This window comes from Etheostoma spectabile, chromosome 8, assembly GCF_008692095.1.
Source record: "Etheostoma spectabile isolate EspeVRDwgs_2016 chromosome 8, UIUC_Espe_1.0, whole genome shotgun sequence".
In the NCBI taxonomy this organism is placed as follows: domain Eukaryota; kingdom Metazoa; phylum Chordata; class Actinopteri; order Perciformes; family Percidae; genus Etheostoma; species Etheostoma spectabile.
Window position 1 is genome coordinate 7,374,677 of NC_045740.1, and position 22,137 is coordinate 7,396,813.

Here is a 22,137-nt window from a genome sequence, read left to right on the forward strand (position 1 = left end):
AAGAAAGAACCAAAACCAGCAAATGACATGCAGGCATTCTACATAAGAGTTTACTGTCAAACAGTGCCAGGCACATGTGTATATAGGTTTACAGTAATAGTGCCAGTTGGGTAAATCATTACAGCAGTGATTTTGACCCTGATGATTGTGGTTGGTGTTTTGTTGTGTGTAACTGAAGCTGGACAGGCATTAATGTAGTTCTGTACTAAGCTGCTCATGAAGTCTTTATTGACGCTGGGTTGAGATGCCCCTATGCCATAGCGTTCGAATCACTGTGAATCTTGACTTATTTTATTTTGTATATTTTCCCTTTCAGATTGAATTGTTTAAACATTCTCACTGTCTTAAAAACATGTTTTGTAATAATCAAATGTTTTATGTTATGCTATTAAAAAGTTTTTCTCAAACAATACATTTTTGACTTTGGGACACCTTTTCAACCCACCATGTGTAGAAGACAAAATCAAGTTAACTAAAGTCTTGTGCGACTGCGGCTGTTGCAGTCAAACGATTCTAACCTTTGTCACCATCCTGTGGCAGAACTTTGAGTTGCAAATTCCCTTTTGCCAAAGTTGCTGTTTGTGGAAGATGTATTTCCAGTGACGGGCTTGTACAAATCTTCTTAGGGACATGCTTTAAAAACTTAATATTGACTGTGGAAAAATGTTTTTTTAATGAAAATGGCTTCTACGACAACATAAACATTGTGTCCATTATCAAACAACCACCCATGCCAGAACGATGTTTGCAACATTTTGCACTTTAATATTTTCTCCAAAACAGACAACTAATTTTTCCCACATTTTTACACTAATAGGAAATAAAACATCTTTGATAGCATAAAGAAAAGATATGTAGAAAAGTATTAAAAGTTTTTTGGATGTCTCAATTTAATATAAGTAGCTGCTTCAGTTACTTCAAACGTTATGTCGAAATGTTCATGAACTACTAGCAGACACAATGAAAAGAGTGAGCCCTGGAGATATTAGCCTAATGAGCACAGCTATAACTGGTGTGTTACTGCAAGACAGCTTAGAGAAAATAGCCCATCTTTTGTTACTATCCATTCAACTTGTGTCATCATTGGTTTGTGACTTAAGAGACAAAATTATTCAAAAGTGACATACAAACAACCACCTGATCTTTATCACACAATCTGCAAGTAAAAGTGGTGCAAAACAAGCTAACATTTTTGCTTAAAATCAAAATTATTTAAAAAAAAAAAAAAGTTACCAAATGAATTTCAAGAAATTCTTGAACACAGCTCTGCCAAGGTCTGTCAGACACTACATCGCACAATACATAGCGCAGAAATGCATCATGGATTTTTGGGTAATAATGATTGTGATCAAACCTACTCTAATGACTCACACAGTACTCCCAAAAATGAGATTTCTCATGACATTTATTCAAATAAACAATACAGTTTATAATTTGCTAGGATAAAATAATAAGTTTGAACACATAAGAAGCATTTGGGAGAGAACTCCCCAAATATCTGAAACTGGGTTAAAGGATGTGTTTTAATGAAAGCTGACACTTTGGTGTCATCTTCTGACTTGCATCAGTGCCTGTATATTCATGTCCCCTCCAGTCAATCTTGTTAAGACTGTCATATTGCAGAGACATGAACGAGCATTTACAAGCAGAGAGCTTGACAACCAGAGCAACCACCACATATAACAATGCAAAACCTGGAGGGGCACTGACATTTCAATGTCAAATCCTCAACCCATGTGCGAAAAATACAGTCTTTAATGCAAAAGCATAACGGCATTATAAAACAGTCCTACAACCTTTTGCCCTATATTTCTCATCTGCCTAAAGGATCATGCAAGTCCATCTGTGTAGCTTGGTTTAAAGCTCTGTTCAGTCTCACTGCAAGGCAAAAGATCTCTTCAAGGAGGCACGACCACTATCGGGCCCATACCAACAAAGTATTCCCTGCGAGAGTGATGCAAATGCCTGACCCTGTTTGACAGGGATCCAGTCCAATTAGCAGCACGACAAAGCTGTGCTGTCAGTACATTCTATTACCCTCATTCAATTCCCAAGGTGCAAGCTGAGCTTCAAGAGGGCTACCTCAAGCCCCGTCGGGAAAGAGAGAAAAAAAGAAGAGTGAATGTCACTCAGTTTGGCTCTTGCAAATAATTAGTAATGTTCTTAAATGTTAAACACCTCTAAAAACAACTAAGAGGGCACGGAAAAAGATTATAATAGAGGGACACAGGGCCGATGCGTTCTACCTTACTTTTGAACTGTTAAACTTTTTCTGCTCTTGGTTTCTAACTCAACCTTGCACTTTAGTCCTTTATTTGACAAAGAGAAATTCTTTCTATCGGTCCCCATTTAGAGTTACTGATAATTTGTGCACTTCTCCAAAGAGACTGAGGATGATAGGAGGAACATCTTATTGCCAAAGACATCCAAGCTCCCACACACTATGGAGGAAGTAGACAGACTCAACGTAAATGGCAAAGAACACCTTTCTCAATATTGGTAAAGAATAAATATTTCAAAATTATGCAAACACGTGCCACTCTCTTCCATGCATATGGACTATTTACAAATTGAAAAATACAACTTGCTATTTTGTTCTTTTGATGTTTTTTTTCTTCTTTTCCCCCCTGAAATGTCTTTGCCCCTTCGCAATCAACCTATCAACATTCAGCCACTCAGACAAGGATCTCACCACATATTGCAGACATGGCCAGGACAATTAAAGCTGTGTTGAAAACATTTTCACACTAATGGGAAAATAAAAGTCAAAATCAAAACAGAAAAGATTCACAAGCAAAAAAACAAAAAGGAAAATAAGATAGTTCAGGGGAGGTGTTACAATACAAGCCAAAAGGATGTATTTGTTTAAGGTGGATGTTCTGCTTTCTCAAGACTCCACTCTGTTGCTAACAATACTGTAGTACACTTTCTTTTTATTACTCTACCTTTTATTTAAATATAATTTACTTTGAAGATTTTGTTAAACAAATCCAGGAAAAATGATGAAAAAGTGGTTGGTTTGCCAAAGGAGAGGCGTTAGAAGGCCCGTGCTGCCCTGTTAAATTGCATCAGTGCTCTAGTTTGTCAAGATACTCAAGAGTCCGTTGCATTGGGACGTGTCCTCAATCCTCAATGTACTCCCACAGGTCCTTCTCATAGCCTTCATGCACGTGCTGTAGCAGCACTCTTCGCCTGCTCTCACAGTATCTGTAGAGTAACAAAACATTTGTTAGCATACATAAAACACACAAACGTTTACAGTAACAGTGGCAGGCAGCGATTATGATTCTTCCTTTACTGACCTGTACTTATCTTGTACTTTCTGCTTGATGTCCTGCAAGGAATCCTGGGAGATATCCCGCTCTAGGTAGCCAGACAGAACCTCAGTGGCATTTTCCAGGTCTGCCTGGTTGTTCTGATGAACAAAGACAATGGATAAACAATATTATTTTAACAGAAATTTCATTTATTGATGATGTCCCCTACAAGTTAAAGCATCCTGCATAAGGCCCAGCTCAGACTACAGGAAGTTTGAGCTGATGTCTTCCCATTTTTATTTTATAATTTTTTTTATATTGTATCCTTTATTAGTCCCACAAGGGGAATTTAGAATTTACACACAGTTGTTATTACACACAGGCCTGAATCACACACACACACACACACACACACACACTCTAAATGGAGAGATGTCAGAGTGAGGGGCTGCCCATGGAAAGGCGCCCCGAGCAGTTGGGGGTGCGGTGCCTTGCTCAAGAGCACCTTGGCAGTGCCCAAGAGGTGAACTGGCACCTCTATAGCTACCAGTCCACCACCATACTTTGGTCCCTATGTGGACATGAACCAGCAACCCTTTGTTTCCCAACGTTCAAATTATTTCAACTTTGACCAAGTTGCAGCTGATCTTTTGAAATCGCAACCAATGAGATAACAGCTGTCGTTACCTAGCAACCGGAAATAGCTTCCTTGCCCCCGTGGATAACAAATACCTGCACTGTGCTTTGCTCTGTGCCCTACCTAGCAATGCGCAGAGAGCAAATCGCTTTTCATGTGTAGGTGGCTTTACAATCGAGTGACTAATTTGGTCTTGGGCCTCTGTCGTGGACCAGTTACAGAGAAAAGAACAAAGAATTGAAAAGTGGCCAAAATTTTGGGGGATTTCTTTTTGTCTACTAGCAAGGTATTTTAATCAGTTTTGATTGAATGAATGAATGGATAGATGAATTGATGGATGGCTAAAACTTATAGGGACAAATTTAAAACAATGGTTCAAACACCAACAGTTACAAACCACAATTCCATTAGAATGATTAATTCCTCATTTAAAGGCAGTGATTACTGTCAAGATTAACACTTTACACTCAAAACGGTTTTGCAAATTTTATTTGTAAATATGATATGAATATTAAAATAGCTCAAGTTATTTATGTCATGCACCATCTGCTCACAGTTATGCCAACAATTTTCCTTTTATCATACCTCAAAAATAATGGACTGGTTGTTCTTCTTGAGGTAGAAGGCAAAGACGTAAGTGAACATGAGTGTGGAGCGGCACTGACAAAGCACATCCACAGCCTTCTTCAAAAACTGCACCTCAATCCAGGACATATTGTGCTGCTGCATCTCCTCCATCTTCTGCTTGACCTGAGCATAGAGCTTGTGCTCAAAACGCAAGCTCTGCATGTGGTTCATGTAGCGGTTGCAGTAGAACAGGTACCTCTGCAAGGCTGCCCTAGAGCGCTGCACACAAAATAGAACTGGCTTTAACTCCAGCATGATCAACTTGATAATTAGCATTGCAACATATAATGGATGTCTAAGTTGTATTCTGAAGGCATTTCTGGTTAGACGCTAGTCTGGCATTCAATAGACCAACAGACTCTGTACGCAATTGGATAGTCCTTCAACCGATCAGCCCAACAATCCGGGTGATATAAAAGCAACAGCGGCATCAACGGGTTTGCTGCGATTCGGTGGCCGCTATGTTGAATGTAAACAAGAAGTTGCTTGGTCGCTTCTCTATCGTCATCGTGTTTAACCCACCAATAGCATGGCAGGTAGATAAGCCAGTTTGTGATTGGTTCCCGCAAAATTGTGAACTGAAGCAGGAGAATTAAACGTGCAGGTTTCCAGACCGAGCTGCAGGGCAAAATCAAATCACCAGCAGAGTGGGCGGGGTTTACCCAGTCTAGTTAGATGGCATTCTTCAGGATGCTGCCTCATTGTGATTAGAAATGCCAGTTACACATGTGGCAAATATGGCTGAATATTGCACAATAAAAAGGACATGTTACAGAAGCCTTGAAACGCAAGGCCTAAGTTTAAGTCCTACGTACAACTTAAACTTAGGTTTTGGCCACGGAAATTAGCTCCTACATAGAGATACTATCTTGTACTTACGAGTTAAATATTTACTTCTTAATTAGGCTGTTTTAAGGGCAAGAATGTGGTGCTAAAGTGCTTAGTGCATTATACAAAAGGGCTTATCTGTCCTTTCTGCATACTGACCGAGAGCAGAGGTCACACGCACGCACGAATGCATGCACGCACAGAAGTGCGGACGGAGCAAACTACTTTGGCTGTGCAGTTTAGTTGACATCCTAGTGAGTCACGGCAATACCGATAAAGTGGTTTCAAGTGTGGTTACAGTTTTTCGAAACTTCACACAGACACCTTTCACTATGACATGATATTGATGGTGAGCCGAAAGCAGTCGCGGTGCTTCTATGAAGTGTTTCTATGCCCTGGGGACTGACTGACAGGCTGAGGTTGTAAGGCAAGGCAACTTTATGTCTACAGCACCTTCTAGCAACAAGACAATTCAAAGTGCTTTACATTAGTGCGTTACAAACATTAAAGAGCAATTAAAATCAGCCATGATGAAAATAAAACAGGCTAAAATATAATATACAAATACAAAAACAAAAGTTACAGTGAGTAAGAAATAAATAATTATTCAATTTAATTGGTTGTAGGGCCGGGTTTGGTAGGAGAGAGGGAGGGGTTTTATTTTTGTTTAATTTCTGTCAGTGTAAAATATTCTAAATAAACAGGTTTGGAATTATTTTTACAACTGAAACAATTTTTTTGTAATTACAGAGGGAAAGTACCGAAAAAAGTACTGTTGTGTACCAGGAACTGGATTTTAGGTACAGGTATTGGGACTAGTATTGGTTCAGATGCGAAAGGTACCCAACCCTAGTTCAAGTCGTACATGGGACTTAAACTGGCCAACGGGATGCCTGTAAAAACTATTTTTTAACTCTGCATTTTAGGGCATCTGTAGCGTCTTTACCAATAGGACGACAAATAATTGATAACTATGCCATTATTATAATTATTGGCACATCCGACAAAATAAAACAACATGCAAAGATATCTAACTATAAATGTCCATATGAATGTAATTAATTACCTCCTGAGCATCTCTGGCTGCCTTCGCATCATCTTCATTGTAGCGATTGCAGTTGTACCTGAATAGTGCCGGATCAGAACCATCATCAATGTTTTCCAGAATTCCATAACACACATCACTTTTTGACTAGGCGTGGCATGGTTAATGAAAATGCATCCGAACCTGAGCCTTTTTGGTAAGGTTACTAGGAAAACTCAGCCCAAAGTAATTTTATTCATCCCAAAACAAGTTTCCTTTTTTTTTCTAAATAACTATTTATGTTGAACGTATTCTGACTTATTCAAAAGACAGAACTTTAAGAGTTCCTCTCTTTTTCTATTAAAAGGATACAAGTTTTCTAAAAGCTACATTGAAGTTGGCAGTTTGATAAATGCAAGTTATTTAAATTAATATTTTGTACTATTTCAATCTTTGTGTGCTTAAAAGGCACATAAGTGCCTGTAGATAGCAATACACATTCTCCTTTTTTGCCAAATAAATGAAAAGCTTGTTAAAATCATCAATGTCTTCCCTCTTGTTGTATCAAAATCTCACCTGCATTCCTCAGAGATGGTCCCAATAATGTGCTTAAAATCAAGTCAAAATCAGTTTGTGCATGATTACATGATATGAACTATTTTTTTAATACTGTATCCTACTTTGTGGACAATTAAGCTATATATCATATGTTGAAGTATATTTCTGGAGTGTTAAAGATTAAAAGAAAAAATAACAAGAGTCGTACAAACCGAAAACCGTGACCCTAAAACCTTGATACGAACCGAACCGTGGGTTTTGTGAACCGTGCCCCCTGTATTTTTGACAATATCTTATTTGAATAACTATATTGGACTTCCACATATTTAAAAAAGGCTTTTTTTTTTTACTGAAATGAGATGACACCACTCAAGACCTATCTGAAGTGTATTTTAACATGGCACAAGAAGTAACACCATTGTCATTTACTGTGTAAACCATTAGCTCTTACCAGGCTGAGCCATGGGGTTCCCATGGACCAAGGCAGACCCAACAGAACTCAGCTTTGCAGTTCTGGTTTCGACAAACCATGTGATTGCAGCCACCATCTTTCTCAATGGTCACATGGCATTTTGGACACTCCTGTCATGAAAAGAGAGCAGATTTTGTAAATATCTGCTTAAAGTGTCAAGTGTTTTAAAAAAATCAAATGTTAAGAGGAATTCAAGCAAATCAACATTAAAAACTACTTAAAATACTTAAAAGTCTGCAGATGTTTAACCTAAAGAAGGTTGTTTGGGTTGGTCTTTCATAAGGGTATGACTTTTCAGGATAATTGTTGACTTTGTTTAGATATGCCAAATTGGAAGAAGACATCTTCTTATGATAATAAAGAGATGTTTCCTTCATTGGCGGTGTACCTGTGTTATTACATTATCTGAGTCACATAACAGTGATATAACCAAAAGAAGTGTCCTGGAATTCATTCAAAACTTCAATTTGTTAAAAAAGTAAAATGTTTTTAAATTTGACAATGAAACAATTTTATTGTTAATCACAAATTATTTCTGAGACAATTAATTGTGAAGTAAAATTTGTAATTTTCACATCTCTATATTAAACATAGAAATGTTCTCGGTTTGTCCTACAACGGTCACAAATTGATACTAGAGTAGCCTACTGCCTTGTTTAGTGCTGCAATTAAAAAAATGTAGAGGAGGAGAAAAGAACATCAGTCTTCACAGAAATCATCTGTTGAGTGTTTGATGGTAATTCATTTGTGCTTTAGAACTTAATCAATGTAAAACAATAGTAAAATAAGCTTTATTTCTCTCTGTCTATTGTTAAATTGGTCTCAACGGTTTTAACTACTGCCAGAAAACACTTTGTTATGTTATAACCTTGGTTCTCTGGGTGAATAGACCATCTCTCCACCATACATAAGGAATAAGTAACAGTGTAACTGTGTGTGGCAAAACCTTTCAGTGCATATTTTAATTTTGTGACTTTCGATTGAATATTTAGGCAGACCTTCCCAATTGACTGTACAGTCTTTCTGTTTTCAACATCTTATTGTTTAGTATGACCAGTATTTCCACAATTAAAATTTATTTGTGATCATCACATTAATTACCTACCAGCATGAACCAGACAAGAGGGTAAAACTAACCGACCACTTTAATTCCATACCTTAGTATTTGCTGCAATCCAGTTTGAAGTTTCACTATCATCGTCACATTTCTTAATCCATTTTCTCAACCACTAAAAAATAATTTAAAGAGTGAGAAATCATCACACAATGAATGCTACTCTTAAAATTATTTCACTCAAGATGCTGGAGGAACAGGTTCAAATTTCTGTAAGGTGTACATTTTCCTGATTGGCTTACCTTACACTTGACGGGATCATGCCAATTCTCTCCACAGTTAAAGCTGAACCAACAGAAGGCACATAAGTCAAATTCACAAAATGTTAATAATTGCTATTTACTTACAAAGTCAACATGCACGTACTGTAGCTGCCACAATAGTCTTATATACAACAACAAACTATCTCACCAGAACTGACGGCCACACTTGCACCTCACTGGCTTGGCATCTGGGTACTGGACCTTAACAACATGATGGCAGTCCGGTGCAGGGCACCACTTTAACAGTCGATTGCACTTAAAGAAGTAATGAGAGGTGGAAGATCAACTCATAGTTTCATGGGCACATAAGTATAATTTCCTTGCTTTTACAAATAGTGTATACAGAATAACCTAACAGCTCAACATCATAAATCAAGGCTTCATATTTTATTTCAAAATACTGTTGAGGAGAAAAAATCTCAAAGCTTACCTCTACAAAACTATTCGTAATTAAATGCTGGTACTTCAACTTCACTTTTGAATCTGTTATGAGGCGCCTATAGGAGAGGTCAAATAATTTATTAGCTTTCATTACATAAAATGGATGACTTTGGTAAAAGCTTCCTTTCTTCATTATTCAGTGCAAAACTCCCAAGTAACAATGCATACACGTTTTCAAGAGTAGATAAATGAAGTAAAATATAAATTGTTATAACAGTGAGAATATTAATTTGTCTGCTGACATTAACTATTCACAAACACATTTCCTAATTACAAAACTTGAAAAAGGGCAGGCTTCTAACTAAGAAGTACAAAATGTGAAACTAAATATTAACCCTAAACTGGTCAGTGAAAACACTGTCAAGTCTCTTGCGCGCATGTCAGATCAGAATGTAGGTTAAGACAATTACTGTCAGCTTAAGAGCTGGTACAAGAGATTAGTGTCCATGCTTTCAATATAGAGGTATATTTCAATGTACTACAGGCTGAACATCAACATTTTAAAGTAGTTAAGTAGAGATGTAACTAAACAGCCCTGCACCAAGAACTTTCTTTTAGAAGGCAAATGTCAGGTAAAAAAAAAAAAAAGTCTTCCATTTTACAGTTTCTATTTCTGTTAAATGCACTGTACAAATGTGTAAAAATGTATAAGAAATAATATCTTATTTTAAAGAAATTACATGTATTTATGTTTGACTGGTTTAGTAATTATGTAGGGGTTCATGATTATTTGACTATTTGATTGTAACTGTTTGACCAAAAACTGCAGTATACAGACTTTATTATGTTTTCTGGCTTTTCAAGACTTTAAAATAACAGTTGCTAAATTTGATTTAACATTTCAAATGTTACATTGCTCCTTCTAAAGTAGTTTGTTTGTGAACTTGGTTTGTCTCTATACACTGTTCATATCACAAAAACTGGGACCAAAAAAACAAGAAGAATCATTTTTGTTTCCTACTGTTTACTTCACCAGAATGGGTTACTGCTGACCAGTAAACAACGCTACATCAAAACAAGATACTCACATGACTGTGTTGTCATCAACCAAAATGTCACAACTATGAGCAGGACAAGAAATTGTCTGAGAAAACAACACAGAAGGCAAATCATTAGTCATGCAATTATTAAAAGACTAACAGTGATCAGTGACTATTTTCCACCAGATGCGTATGGCTGCGGATCCGCTCCGGAACGGCGGCGAAGTCATTAGGTTTCCATCAAAGTCAATGTGTGTACTTCCACAGACTGTGGAACGACTGCGTTCCAGCTCCGGCGATCCGCAGCCCTCCGGAGCAGATACGCAGAGCTTCTATTTTTGCTGGAGGCCGGAGAGCTCTGCAGCAATTCAGCACACGGCAAACAGTGCGGGACAGGAAGTCGAGCACCGAAACAAAATAAAACATCTAGTCAATTTTCAAAAGAATTGACTGTGCTCACGGCGGATTATATTTCCCTGCACTACACCTTAAAAACACAGCACAGTTGTTTCCTCTCAGTTCTTCTGGATGGAAACAAACTATTGTTTTTTGTGGTTCTATTCTACATGAATTTGCACGATCTCGTGGGTGCTCGTGATTTCAGCTGTCAGTCATGGCCGCAGCCGTTTCCACAACATACCCAGACCTGGTGGGTATTGACAGACGGCGGAGCCAATCCGCAGCCGTTACGCATCCGGTAGAAATCGGGGGTCATACCCTAAGAAAGAATCTTAGTGGGTACCTGTCCCATTCCTTCTTCTATGATTTTGGTGGTCAGGTAATCTCCCCAGCACTGCATGCAGAATTTGTGTCCACACTCCAGGCCTGTAAAATACTGTAAGAGAGAAGCATCTCGTAAATAAGACACACAAGACATAACATGATTAGCTTACGCACTTCTGGTAACCAGGCAAGTCTAAAACTTTAGAGCAAGGCCATTGAAAGAATTCCATTGTTTGACAAACTGAGTAAAATCACCAGTAATTAATTTTGTTTGCTACAAACTCCAACATATATATTCTAGGTTAAACAGTTTGGATTACGCATCTTTAATTCTGGTTTTGGGAGAACAACAACTTAATATCATATCTGAAACACTAAACCACCTGGCCTTAATAAAATACATTTATCTTTTGTTAAGACAATATACTCCTATATGGAAATTTTATTTAGATCAATTCATGAAGATTTGTATTCACCTTGACATGTAAATTCTTTGTGTCGATAAATGTAAACCACATCCCCAAAAATAATTACATTCAATGTGTGTAAATGTTCTAAATCAATAAAACATTCCAACAAACATATCTGCAGCCAGCCGTGTAATGTCATTGTGCTGTGTGTTGAAAGCGATAATTGTTAAATCGTTATATGTGAATATGAATATTTTTTTTCCAGCTTTATCATTAGCCGTTCCAAAATACATCAACAACACATATGCTCAGATCCATCCTTAACTGGTTTGTCATTAAGGACAGTGTTTTAAAATTGTACTGACTGCACCAACTGTAATATGTTCAATGACTGGACGAACAGAAAACTGTTTAGTACTGACTTGGACCACCTCTGGCCCATATTAAAGAGCTGCATGTCTGTGACCTTGACTAAAAAAAGAGCAACATTCACATTTTAAGGTAAGAAGAACATTGGTATTTCTAATTTAATTACCAAAACCGGCAATGCCTCCAGCTGGTAGGGAGAAGACTAATTACAGGGTGCAAAGTCGCAGCTAATATCCTACCTTTAGCATTTATCACTTTTAGCATGCAAAGTAAAATTTGATTGCTGTACTGATAAAGAATTAACAACAATAGTGAATACTGTGAGGTGAATTAATGGCACTGAGTAACATTCACAAGTTTATATCTATAGTTGCAGAAGGTATGAGAAAATATTAATCCTAGTACTTCATAACACATAATGTGATCACATTTTAGGATGTCAAGTTAGCCATCCTCCTTTTCTTTTGCTAATGTGTTAGTCAAGGCAGTTAACAGGGTCTGAAAAAACAATTAGGAAAATGATTTAAACGTCAGTCTGTGACAAGGTCTCAATTAGGGGTAATTTTGTATTAAACAAGTTTAAATGTCTCCTAAATCTCCAATGCAGTATAAGGCAAAGAAACTGCTTTGTCCAACAACGTCACCAAAAAAAATCCCTATTGTAACACCACAACTTAAACCTGAACACACATTCAGCTTTTGCATCACAATCCTGGCGCCATTGTAGGACTCACAGTGTTGGGGAAGTTCAGGTAGCAAATCTGACATGGCATGTCCTGTGCCGACGATCTAGTGTTGATTGGAGGACGGATCCGAGGCTTCTTACTCGGGTTAATGACATGACACTCAGAGAAAAGCTTGTCCAGGTTACCATCAAAATACCTGTATAAATTGAGAAAAAAGAAAGAAAGCAGTGTTTAAGAAAGTATTAAGAAATGAGCTCTCCCAGGAACTTCTAGGATAACATACTTTTTGGCTGGCAAGTTAAAGGGTACAAAGAATGTACTTCAGAGATTCTTACCTTTCCATAAGCTTTTCTTTATCCCAGTTGAAGTGACTGAGGAGGATGCGTGTTATTGTTGCAGGATTCTAGAGGAATGAGAAATGATTGATCAGAAATATGCCTGAAGTTTATATTTAACTTCTGCCAATTTAGGGGGTTGTGGGGGGTTCTCTTTAGCTTAATGATCCAAGTTTTTGGAAAATGGATTGAACTTAGTATTTAAAAAAAAAAAAAAAGTGTAAAAACATTTCCATTACAACATCAACATATGTATGTTAGTGGACAAGAACATCTGAAACACTTTTCATTACAATCCAATAAAATACCACCACAAACTACAGCCGTAGAAGTAATCACTAAGTCAAGTTACCTCCTCTTTGACACAAAAGGCAGTATTCACTTAAGGGCTCTTTGACTAGATTGCATGACATTGAAGAGGAGTTTACATTTTTATGTTCACAGTAGTTACTTAAAGCAACTACGGCCGGCAATTCATTCCAAATGAAATACAAGTTTTAGATTTGTTGCTGTGTCTGTAGACTTTTCACAGGCAAAATGGCAACAGTTTATGATGCAGTAAACCAGGGGGCTTTTTCACAAAAGTAGAATGAAGTAATCCAGGATAACTGAAAAAGCGCAGCTTGACTTCGTGTGATACGCTCATCGCGGCTCAATTAGTTGCACGTTTGCCAAGCCAGGATGAAAAGGTGAAGCTATGTCAAGCCAGGTGTAGATAGTTGGGATAAGTAAACATTCACAGCTTTCTTAAATAGACCATGGTATCAATCACAGATTTACTGATGCAGCAATGGAGAAGAGCATTGTTCATTCTTTATACAGAGTGAGCAGGAGCTTCTTGTGGAAGTATGATAACGTGAAACAATATTTGTAAAAAAGAAACACGGCCGCTGTAAAGAAACAGCAAGAGATAGCATGGCAGACGATCGCGAACCGTCTGAATGCATAAGCAGCCTAAAAATATACATTTGCTGACTGCTCTGAAACCGTCATAGTCATACCATTCAAGGATTAGGCTACTAATCATTTGCACAAATTAACCGTTTTACTCTTTGGCTTTAAAAGTAAGCGTGTTACTGAGGAAATTTACCATGAAGAACAATCTTTTACAGTGCTAGAATATGATGCATAAATCTCTTTCACTCTATTTCTCCCTCTTTCTCTCATGGGCAAAAATATAAAATTTCCCAAGTCATTTTAACTTCCACTGCTCGCTTTTAATGCAAAGTGTACAACTGTTCGTTTTTTCAAATGACAAGTGACTCATTGAATGGTAAAGAGCAGTAGTTCGAATATTTTTAGACTTTCATTCAGTCGGTCCGCTATTATCTGCCACGCTTCTTTTTGAACAGAGGAGTTTCCTTCTTTACATTTTATATGCTTTGCTCCATCGTATATATGGACATAGAAAATAAAGTCAATGAATAAATTGGACTCTAAAATCAAGAAACTATAAAGATAATTAAGTGATACATTTAATGCACACTGTAAACATGAATATAACAGAGTATATTCATCTTTTATTCTTCCCTAAGCGAAATATAATATCAAAAACCATTGAGGTGTCCTCTTTCTGTTGTTACGTGAATGTAAAGTAGAGTACAACACTATATAGTTATTGATCCAGTGAACTAAGTATAATTTGGGAGGATTGTACAAATAGGATATGTTCTTAGAAATGTACAATCCTCCCAAAGTATAGTCATTAAAGAATACAAAAAAATTAATCAACTAAAATAATTTAAGGTGCATTGATCCACTTCAGAAACACCCATGTACATCACTTTATATATTGCCCTTAGTAACTGACTTAATTTAAAAACACATTTGCAACTTTATCTAATTATCTCTTATTAGCCTTTTCTAATTATCTCAACTGCAGTAATATAATGTATCAAACTTCTAACAATATGAACAGCAGTCTTCATACAGCAATTTAACAGTAACAATGACAGTCACATGAATATTTTTTAAATAATAGTCACAATGTTAAAATATTAATAGTATTTAACTGAACAGCAACATGCACCTGATGTATTTTAATGCAAGTTGATAACAATAAGGTAAACCCACTGCTGTGTGAACAGAAAGAGCTCTAGGACTAATAAATCCTGGCTGTTAGCCTGGTTGGGACCAGCTAGCTGTATATAGCTGTAGAATAAATCTTCATGGTAACTTAGGTGCCTCTGCTATTGTGCAAGTAAGTCTAGGGCTAAATTCATCCAGGATAACTAAAATATCCTGGCTTAATCCCTTATCCTGGTTTTGTGCAATAGCTCTAAGAACACTAGATACTCGAAAACATCTCAGTGCACTTAGCCTGCGACTGTAAAGGTGACGGTGTATCAGAGGAAAGTGAACACACCAGCTTGCAATGATTGAAAACCAAAATGTTTTGCTTTTTACTGGTACAAACATATAAAACTGTTTTGTTTGGAGCGTACGGTCTGCCTAATTGGTCAAACTCTGGCAATTCTGAATGAAAGGCCAACAAAGCCAAATAGAAACCTGTCCAAAAAATACATTGAATGGAAAAGTTCCATTGCATACATTTCACAGCAAACCCTTTTTCTAGCTTATTCTAAGTATTTGAAAGTGAACTTAGTTGATTTGTGCTCTATGTGCTCAATGTGCATGTGCACATAATCTCGCTAAACAGATATACATTGCAGGGGTAAAGCCTGACATAAGGTACATTTCTCAAATGCCGGGTGTCCCTCCCCTTTCACTATCTCCGCTATGCATGCTTAGCGCTGCCCAGGAAGGTTGGGATTGGTTTAAAGATATAAAAACAAGGCAATATAGCTAGACCATAGTCAAGCACTCACTGCTGTTGAGATAGGTATTGGAGTGTGAGACTATGCAATACTTAGAGCTGCAAGATGTTGGCCCCGCCATTAAACATACCAGGATAATTTACCCTGAGCCGCCAGAATAGCTTTAGTGCACCTTGGCATAATTTCTACAAGACTATAAGTCCATATAATAACGTGCAGAGATATCAGTCATACGTTGCCCTCATCCATTTTGTGCTCTAGTCACTGCATTCTACCCTAAAATTTTGACTTAAACGCAGCGTGTGATTATTACCCCTTTCACACTGATTTCTCAACCAAGGTTATACCCAGGTCAATTGTGTGTTAATTTCTCTCACCCTACTGTACAATGACAAAGTCAAATTGCTACAAATAATATTAGTTTATGTGGTATACAGATAGACTGGGGTATGTGACAACTTAGCTGTTCACTAGTCTATATCAACAACATTCCATATTCGGGAAATGCTCAGGTGCCACCAGAAATTCCACCAGATGTCCCTGCTTTTTAGGCCAGATGTAAATGTTGATGCTAAAACTTTTTTGCTGCTTGATAGAAAAGGACACTTTACCATTCTCCTTTTAAATGACCATTACCGGCAACCCTTCCCCTTTAAGACACCCCAGTAGTTAAAAATTATTTATTATTTCCAAATAGAGCTATTTATGTCATCTTGTAAAAATTAGTCTTTTTTCTATTGCAATACATTTTGCATGAAAAAAATTTGCAATGTTCCCCCCCAATATCGTGCAGGCCTAATTGGATCACAGATGCCCCAACAAAAAAAATGTGATCCCTTCTGCTATATGCACTGCTAACAAACTAACAAATTATAGTAATAAAAGCACCAAAAGTTGCTGTTGGATTATCCTATGTCTAACAAAACGTATTCAAACTTTTTGCTGCATTAACAGTAAATTGTGATAAAAATCACCTTTTCTAGCTACTGAAGTCACCACACTGACGTAGTGCCAAGTGTCACAATAGTTGCAGGCATTCAGTGGTCTTCCCAAAATACCTGTATGATTACAACTTATGATGATGTCAACTTCAAAGAAGTGTAGTAAAAACATGTTTGTATATTGCATGGCAATAAGCACTTCCCATCCCATTTTGAAAGAGTAATGATGGTGCTACAGGAGAGTACTTTGTGTTACAGTGCCATGGTTCAACTGTTTAGGCAAAGCACTGGGGATTGCTCTCAGCAATTGCAAGATTAGATAAGGTAATTGTCTCAATGTACCTGTTCAAAAGGGGGACACAGGAATCAATTGTCGCTCCCATCCCATGAAAATACTCCCGTCATATCCCGATCACGCGACTGCCGCCCCCCCCCCCCCCAAAAAAAAATTCTGTCCTGCAAAATCCGGAGAGAAATCCCATCCCACTCCTGCTTCACACCGCGAGCAAGCTTGCACCACCAAGCGGAAAAGAGGAAAAAAAATAGAGGTTGTCCATCGCTGTCTGGAGGATAACTAGACAGTTGATATTGTGTGTGTGAAATTGTGAAAATTTAGGCTACACTATACATCCATTACTTGCATGCCTAGGCGATTTCATTACATAATTCTTAAGGGAGATCTTCTCACACTCAAAACACACGTTCTATTTCATCCCTATCACTTTACCAACAGTGAAATTGACTCCCGTACCACAGGATTCCCATGAGAATACCCTCTAACCTGTACATACACACAATGCTTATTTCACTACATTCAGATGTAATTAAGGGTCGGATTCACAGGGTAATTTAACACAATACTATTACAATTACGGTGTTCAATGATGTGTTCAGTGATAATAGCGTAACCCCGATTTTTCACTGGGAAAGTCTGTGCGGGGTCCAGGTTGCGTTCTGTCCTCTGCCACACGCCATGCCACATCGGGAGTGTCTCTGAAGCGGAGTCATTCCTGCCATAATCACAGATTACGCAGAACAATCACGTATTTATTGAGCCAATATCTACTAGGGCTGGACAATTAAATGAAAATCAACATTGAAATTATGAAGCTGTTAGACGTATTTTTCCCATGACACTAATTTTGATTATTTATTCCGGTTGATAGGCCTATTTTCTCCTTTAAAACATTCTATGGTGTGTAGTCACATGACTTTGCCCGGACCAGTCAGCCACATGCAAACCATAATGGAGGATAACTCAAACACAGAGTCAGAGTCAACTGAGCAACAATGTGATTAATCATTATTAATTTATCAAGGTAGAAGTAACATTAATCTTGATTTTAGGTCATATTGTGCAGCCCTAGTATCTTCCTTCCACTCCAAGCACTCCAACAGTTAACTCCATGTCTTTTCTTGCGTTGTCTTTATAAAAAAAATATGTGGTGTCTATTATGTTTTTTCCCCCTCAAAGATGAATCTATTGTTGTCTATGGTGTTATAGAGGAGATATACGATATTAGGGTTTTTTTTGTAAATTGACAGGATGCTCTTGCTGTTCCACTTCCTGCCCGGCTGTCCGAACTGCCTGTGGCTCGTGTTAAAATAGACCTGGCGCATATCTTTAGCGTAGTGAAGAGCCGCATCACAAATGCTACTGATACATGCCGTGGCGCAGCTGGTGGAATATCAAGCTTGGACTTGAATGGCTGTGATTGCTTGCGGAGGGCGAGGTGCATCCGGAACACAACGCAGACGTGTCAAGTGGAAAACAGGAGTAAGTGTATCATGAACCCAGAGAATCTATTGTAAGATAGTATAGCATCTGTGTAATTAAAGAGGATGTTTCTCTAAAAATGGTTAAATAATTTCTCATACAGCAGTTAACAATCATATACTACTTATTTAAAGTATTATGTAGTGCTATATGTTTTGCAAACAATTATGATAAATGCATACAGCCACATGTACATTTGCTATCGCACAAACGTCAAACAGTGATAGACAGGTGAAAGGCTAAACGGCCAAAAAGCATAACAGTTCCTGAAAAATCTGCAATAAAAGCTGATTACACGTTAATTACACAAATCATGACATCTGGTGGCAATGTATCAGTAACGAATGAAAAGAGAAAGTTTAACAAAAATATACTCACTATAAACTTCATTTGGTATACCTAGTATACCTAGTCCACTACAATAAATCCTTCCATCATGAAGGTCACAAAAGTGTTAAGAGAGAGGTGTTGATTCAATGTGATACTAACTTTAGAGGCTGTAGTTTGTGGTGCTGTTGAACTGTATTACTGAAAGGTGCTCCTAATATTTTATATACCCTCACTGATTTAACTTGGGTGGTAAATATTAGAAATACAACTTCAGTATAACCAGAGACAATGTTTATTAAGGTTTGGCCTGTTATGTCTTTCTAAAGATTGCAGCGGAATCTTTGAGAGTCAACAAAGTCCTTAGGGACGCAATATATCCACCAGCCACTTGTAACTTTTAAAAGCTGTCACTCTTGACATACTACCAGGGCTGCCAACTCTCACGCATTGGCCGTGAGACACACGCATTTGACCGGTTTCACACGCTCACACGCCACACCCCTGATTTCTCACGCTGAAGTGTCAACCCGGTCGGTCAAATTTCTGAAAGATGAGTTTATCTGTCTATAGATCTACCTATTGAGCCACTCGTGATCGACTAGTTGTGCTTTCAGAGACTGTGGGGGGTTCAAGAGCGCTCCCTGTCTGCGGAAGTTTTGTCGCAAAATGAGAACCTTTTTCCCCGATCCATCCCAGGTGCATTTCCCCGGCTTCAGGTATGAGCTCTGAGCATCACAGACCCGTCCGTCGCTTCTCTCTCTGTAAAGATAGAGGTGAGAAGCGCGGCTGGTAGTGTAGCAGCTTCAGTTCATTTTAGTGGACTCGCTCTGCTGTGGGCAGTGACGCGTTGCATCTGTGCGTAGTCTTCCGATAAAGAGCAGCGAACAGCTCCTCTAAACTCTGTCAGAGACCAGAGACCCAAATGGGCCTCTGTGTCTGTGCGACGGTCTGAGTGAGATCCACCATATCAGCGGAGCAATGACATGCATAGCAGACTATATTACAACTCTCTAAATCTCGGACAACAGAGATGGGAGGAGTTATATTTTGAATATGCACAAAAAATCTGATGAAACACGTCTGAGCTATACTATACTATATATACTATACTATGTATATATATACTTTATATACTATACTATATATACGATACTGCAACGTTGGGCCACTATTGTGCATCTCTAACCTCGGTGCATCTCTAAATGTAACTGTAAATAATTAATTGGATGTTTTATAAAATGAACAAATAGTCTTTATTTTCCCAAAAAAGTAAAAACATTAAGTGGGGTACAGAGGATGAGGGCCAAACATTACTGAGCCTTGGCACAAAGGTTAAAGGATTAGAATTTATGTAAATTAGTGGTTCTCATTCTTTAGAATTTCAGTGGTCTTAGTTGATCCCTCAACATTAATTTAACCCCTGGACCTGTTCACCACAGACCCAAATCTTCTCAGCTGTTGCTACTGTTATATTATCCTGCTGTCTCTTCATGTGGTTCATTATGTTTGGCACGTTGTCTGGGTCAGTTCTTATATCATAAGAAGTTAATAATGTAAATAATGTAAATGCTAAATGCCCTAAAACCTGTTGATAATACAACAACGCAAAGCCTCTTAACCCAACAGTTTTGCACATATCATGTAAGACTTGATCTCTCAATTTTTTGCAAAAAACCTCCAGAAAGTGCCATTTAATGGTTCATTTTTCAAATTTTTTTCCTGGGGGAGCATGCACCCAGACCCCCCCCTAGGGAGAGCCCCATCCCCCACAAAAATAACAAATCCAAATTTAAACCCTAAAGGATGAAGACCCAGAGAAATTGCTTTGAACGCGGCAAAATATCGGTTGGCCTCCCCAAATCTCACTCCAAGATTTTTGGAAAAGTTGGCAGCCCTGTACTACTGTCACATACTCCACACTGAAAACCTTAATTAAAAAACAGATGCTGTTATATACCTCAAAAAGTTAGCTGTTGGAGCTGCAAAAACATAAAAAAATAAAGTAGGCAGATCTTAATAATTTTTTTAGAAAACGACTTCTGAAATACAGCTGTACTTTATCCATGTACTGATATTTTACCCATTTTAGGTTGTGGGCTGGTTTATAGCGAAATAATAACCAGAATAACCCAGAATACTTTACTTTCTTGAATATAAATGCAACAATGTTTCTCAAAAACGTAGCTAATAGTGACAGGTCCATTAAGGCCATTTTCCATTTCATTCTGTAACGTTACTCAAGTGTACTAGCTAAGTAAAAGGAAATGGAGGCCCAAGATAACGGTAGCTATGCCAAAGGGCTTTACTAAGTTTCCCTTACATTAAATAAAATATAGATAGTTTAGCCGTTGCTAGATTATACAGTTCGAGCAATCCATCCAAAACTTTTTTGATAGTCATGATAAAATATCTTGTTGACGTAAATAACCTAGCTTGTAACTTGCTAGGTAACTCGATGACCAAGCCTTTCGTCAAACATTAAAATAACGTCAACGGTTACATTATTTTATACATTTTGCAACGTTCACTTTAAATTGCTTGATTATCGTACTCCACTTGTCGTTTCCTATGAGTTGGCAGTTACCTAATTAGAACGTTATATGCTTTTTCAGTAAGGTGCTGGGTAAACGCTTACAGTTGGCTAGTTAGCAAGCTAACATTAGCTTAGCAAACGTTGCTGCCAACTTCTCAACACGGATTAGACTATTTCCTGGCACAAACTTCATATGGAAAATGTTACTTAAATGTCCACATTTAACGTTGTCCACGTCTTCATTTAAAATGCTACTTACACAAAAGAGAGCTAACTGCATTGAGAAATAACTAATTTTAGTGTTGTGTAAATCTTTTCACTGTTGTGAAACTGCCAAGTTCCAGCAAGTAAACTACTCCTTACCAGGCTAACGGCTAAGCTAACGTCGAAGGCCTGTTTATGCTTCACCCAAGTCTGGACCCCGGTCTTTCCTGACGCCGACATACCAAAATACCTACCTGGATGACCTCGTTGACCTCCCTGATACACTCCACCATATGCTGGAGGATCTGCTCGGCAGTCAAAACCTCGAAGCGATAGTCCTCCTCCTCCTCCTCACCGGGACCGTGGCCACCTCCACCAGTCTCGCTGCATTCATCTCGCTCGCCACCGGCCACCACGGGATCGACCAATTCCACCTCTCCGAGCTCCAGGGTGTCGTCCTCGGGCTCCTCTTCGGCGCTATCCTCGCTACATTCCTCCTCTTCGTCGTCGTATTCATAGTTATACCCCTCGTCTGAGTCCATTCCTAGGGTGGTTATCAACTTGTGACAAGCACACCCAAGTCTACAGTGTGTGAAATATTGATTGCGGAACAATACGAAAACCAAAATTATCCGAGCCTGTTTTTCAGCTGCAGCGAAAATAACAACAAAACGTCGCCGCTGCTAAGCCAACAAAGAGACCCAGCGTCACCAGCTGACGGCGGCCTTACGTCAGATGGACTGTACAGGAAGATGTATAAAAAAAAAAAATGTATATGAAACAATTAAGCTGTACGTGAATATGTCTCGCAACTATTTTATAATACGGACAAATATTATTATACGACAAAT

General features: G+C 38.1%; 1 protein-coding gene and 1 long non-coding RNA gene across 2 annotated transcripts; one reads left to right on the plus strand and one right to left on the minus strand.

The window, feature by feature from the left end:
- Window positions 1–740: 740 nt before the first annotated feature.
- arih1 (ariadne ubiquitin-conjugating enzyme E2 binding protein homolog 1 (Drosophila)) lies at window positions 741–22,029 on the minus strand. Its single transcript, XM_032522590.1, has 14 exons — window positions 21,541–22,029; window positions 12,725–12,792; window positions 12,438–12,585; window positions 10,944–11,036; window positions 10,250–10,305; window positions 9,211–9,277; window positions 8,929–9,035; window positions 8,760–8,802; window positions 8,561–8,632; window positions 7,383–7,513; window positions 6,416–6,473; window positions 4,480–4,740; window positions 3,303–3,415; window positions 741–3,207 (listed from the first exon to the last, which is right to left on the minus strand). Exons 1-14 carry the CDS (start codon window positions 21,826–21,828, stop codon window positions 3,123–3,125), a joined length of 1,590 nt encoding a protein of 529 aa, XP_032378481.1. The 5' UTR covers window positions 21,829–22,029; the 3' UTR covers window positions 741–3,122.
- On the plus strand, window positions 7,009–16,673 carry LOC116693570 (uncharacterized). Its single transcript, XR_004332953.1, has 3 exons — window positions 7,009–7,207; window positions 16,485–16,492; window positions 16,664–16,673. It is a non-coding gene; the product is annotated as an uncharacterized LOC116693570 (long non-coding RNA).
- Window positions 22,030–22,137: the final 108 nt, after the last annotated feature.

Coding starts and splice junctions, on each gene's coding strand:
- arih1 (XM_032522590.1), bottom strand. CDS start 21,828: ATGGACTCAGACGAGGGGTATAACTATGAATACGACGACGAAGAGGAG. Junction 11,037..12,437: donor ACCTGAACTTCCCCAACACT/GTGAGTCCTACA, acceptor TCTCTCTTACAG/TATTTTACAGGCCTGGAGTG. Junction 9,036..9,210: donor TTACGAATAGTTTTGTAGAG/GTAAGCTTTGAG, acceptor TACTTCTTTAAG/TGCAATCGACTGTTAAAGTG.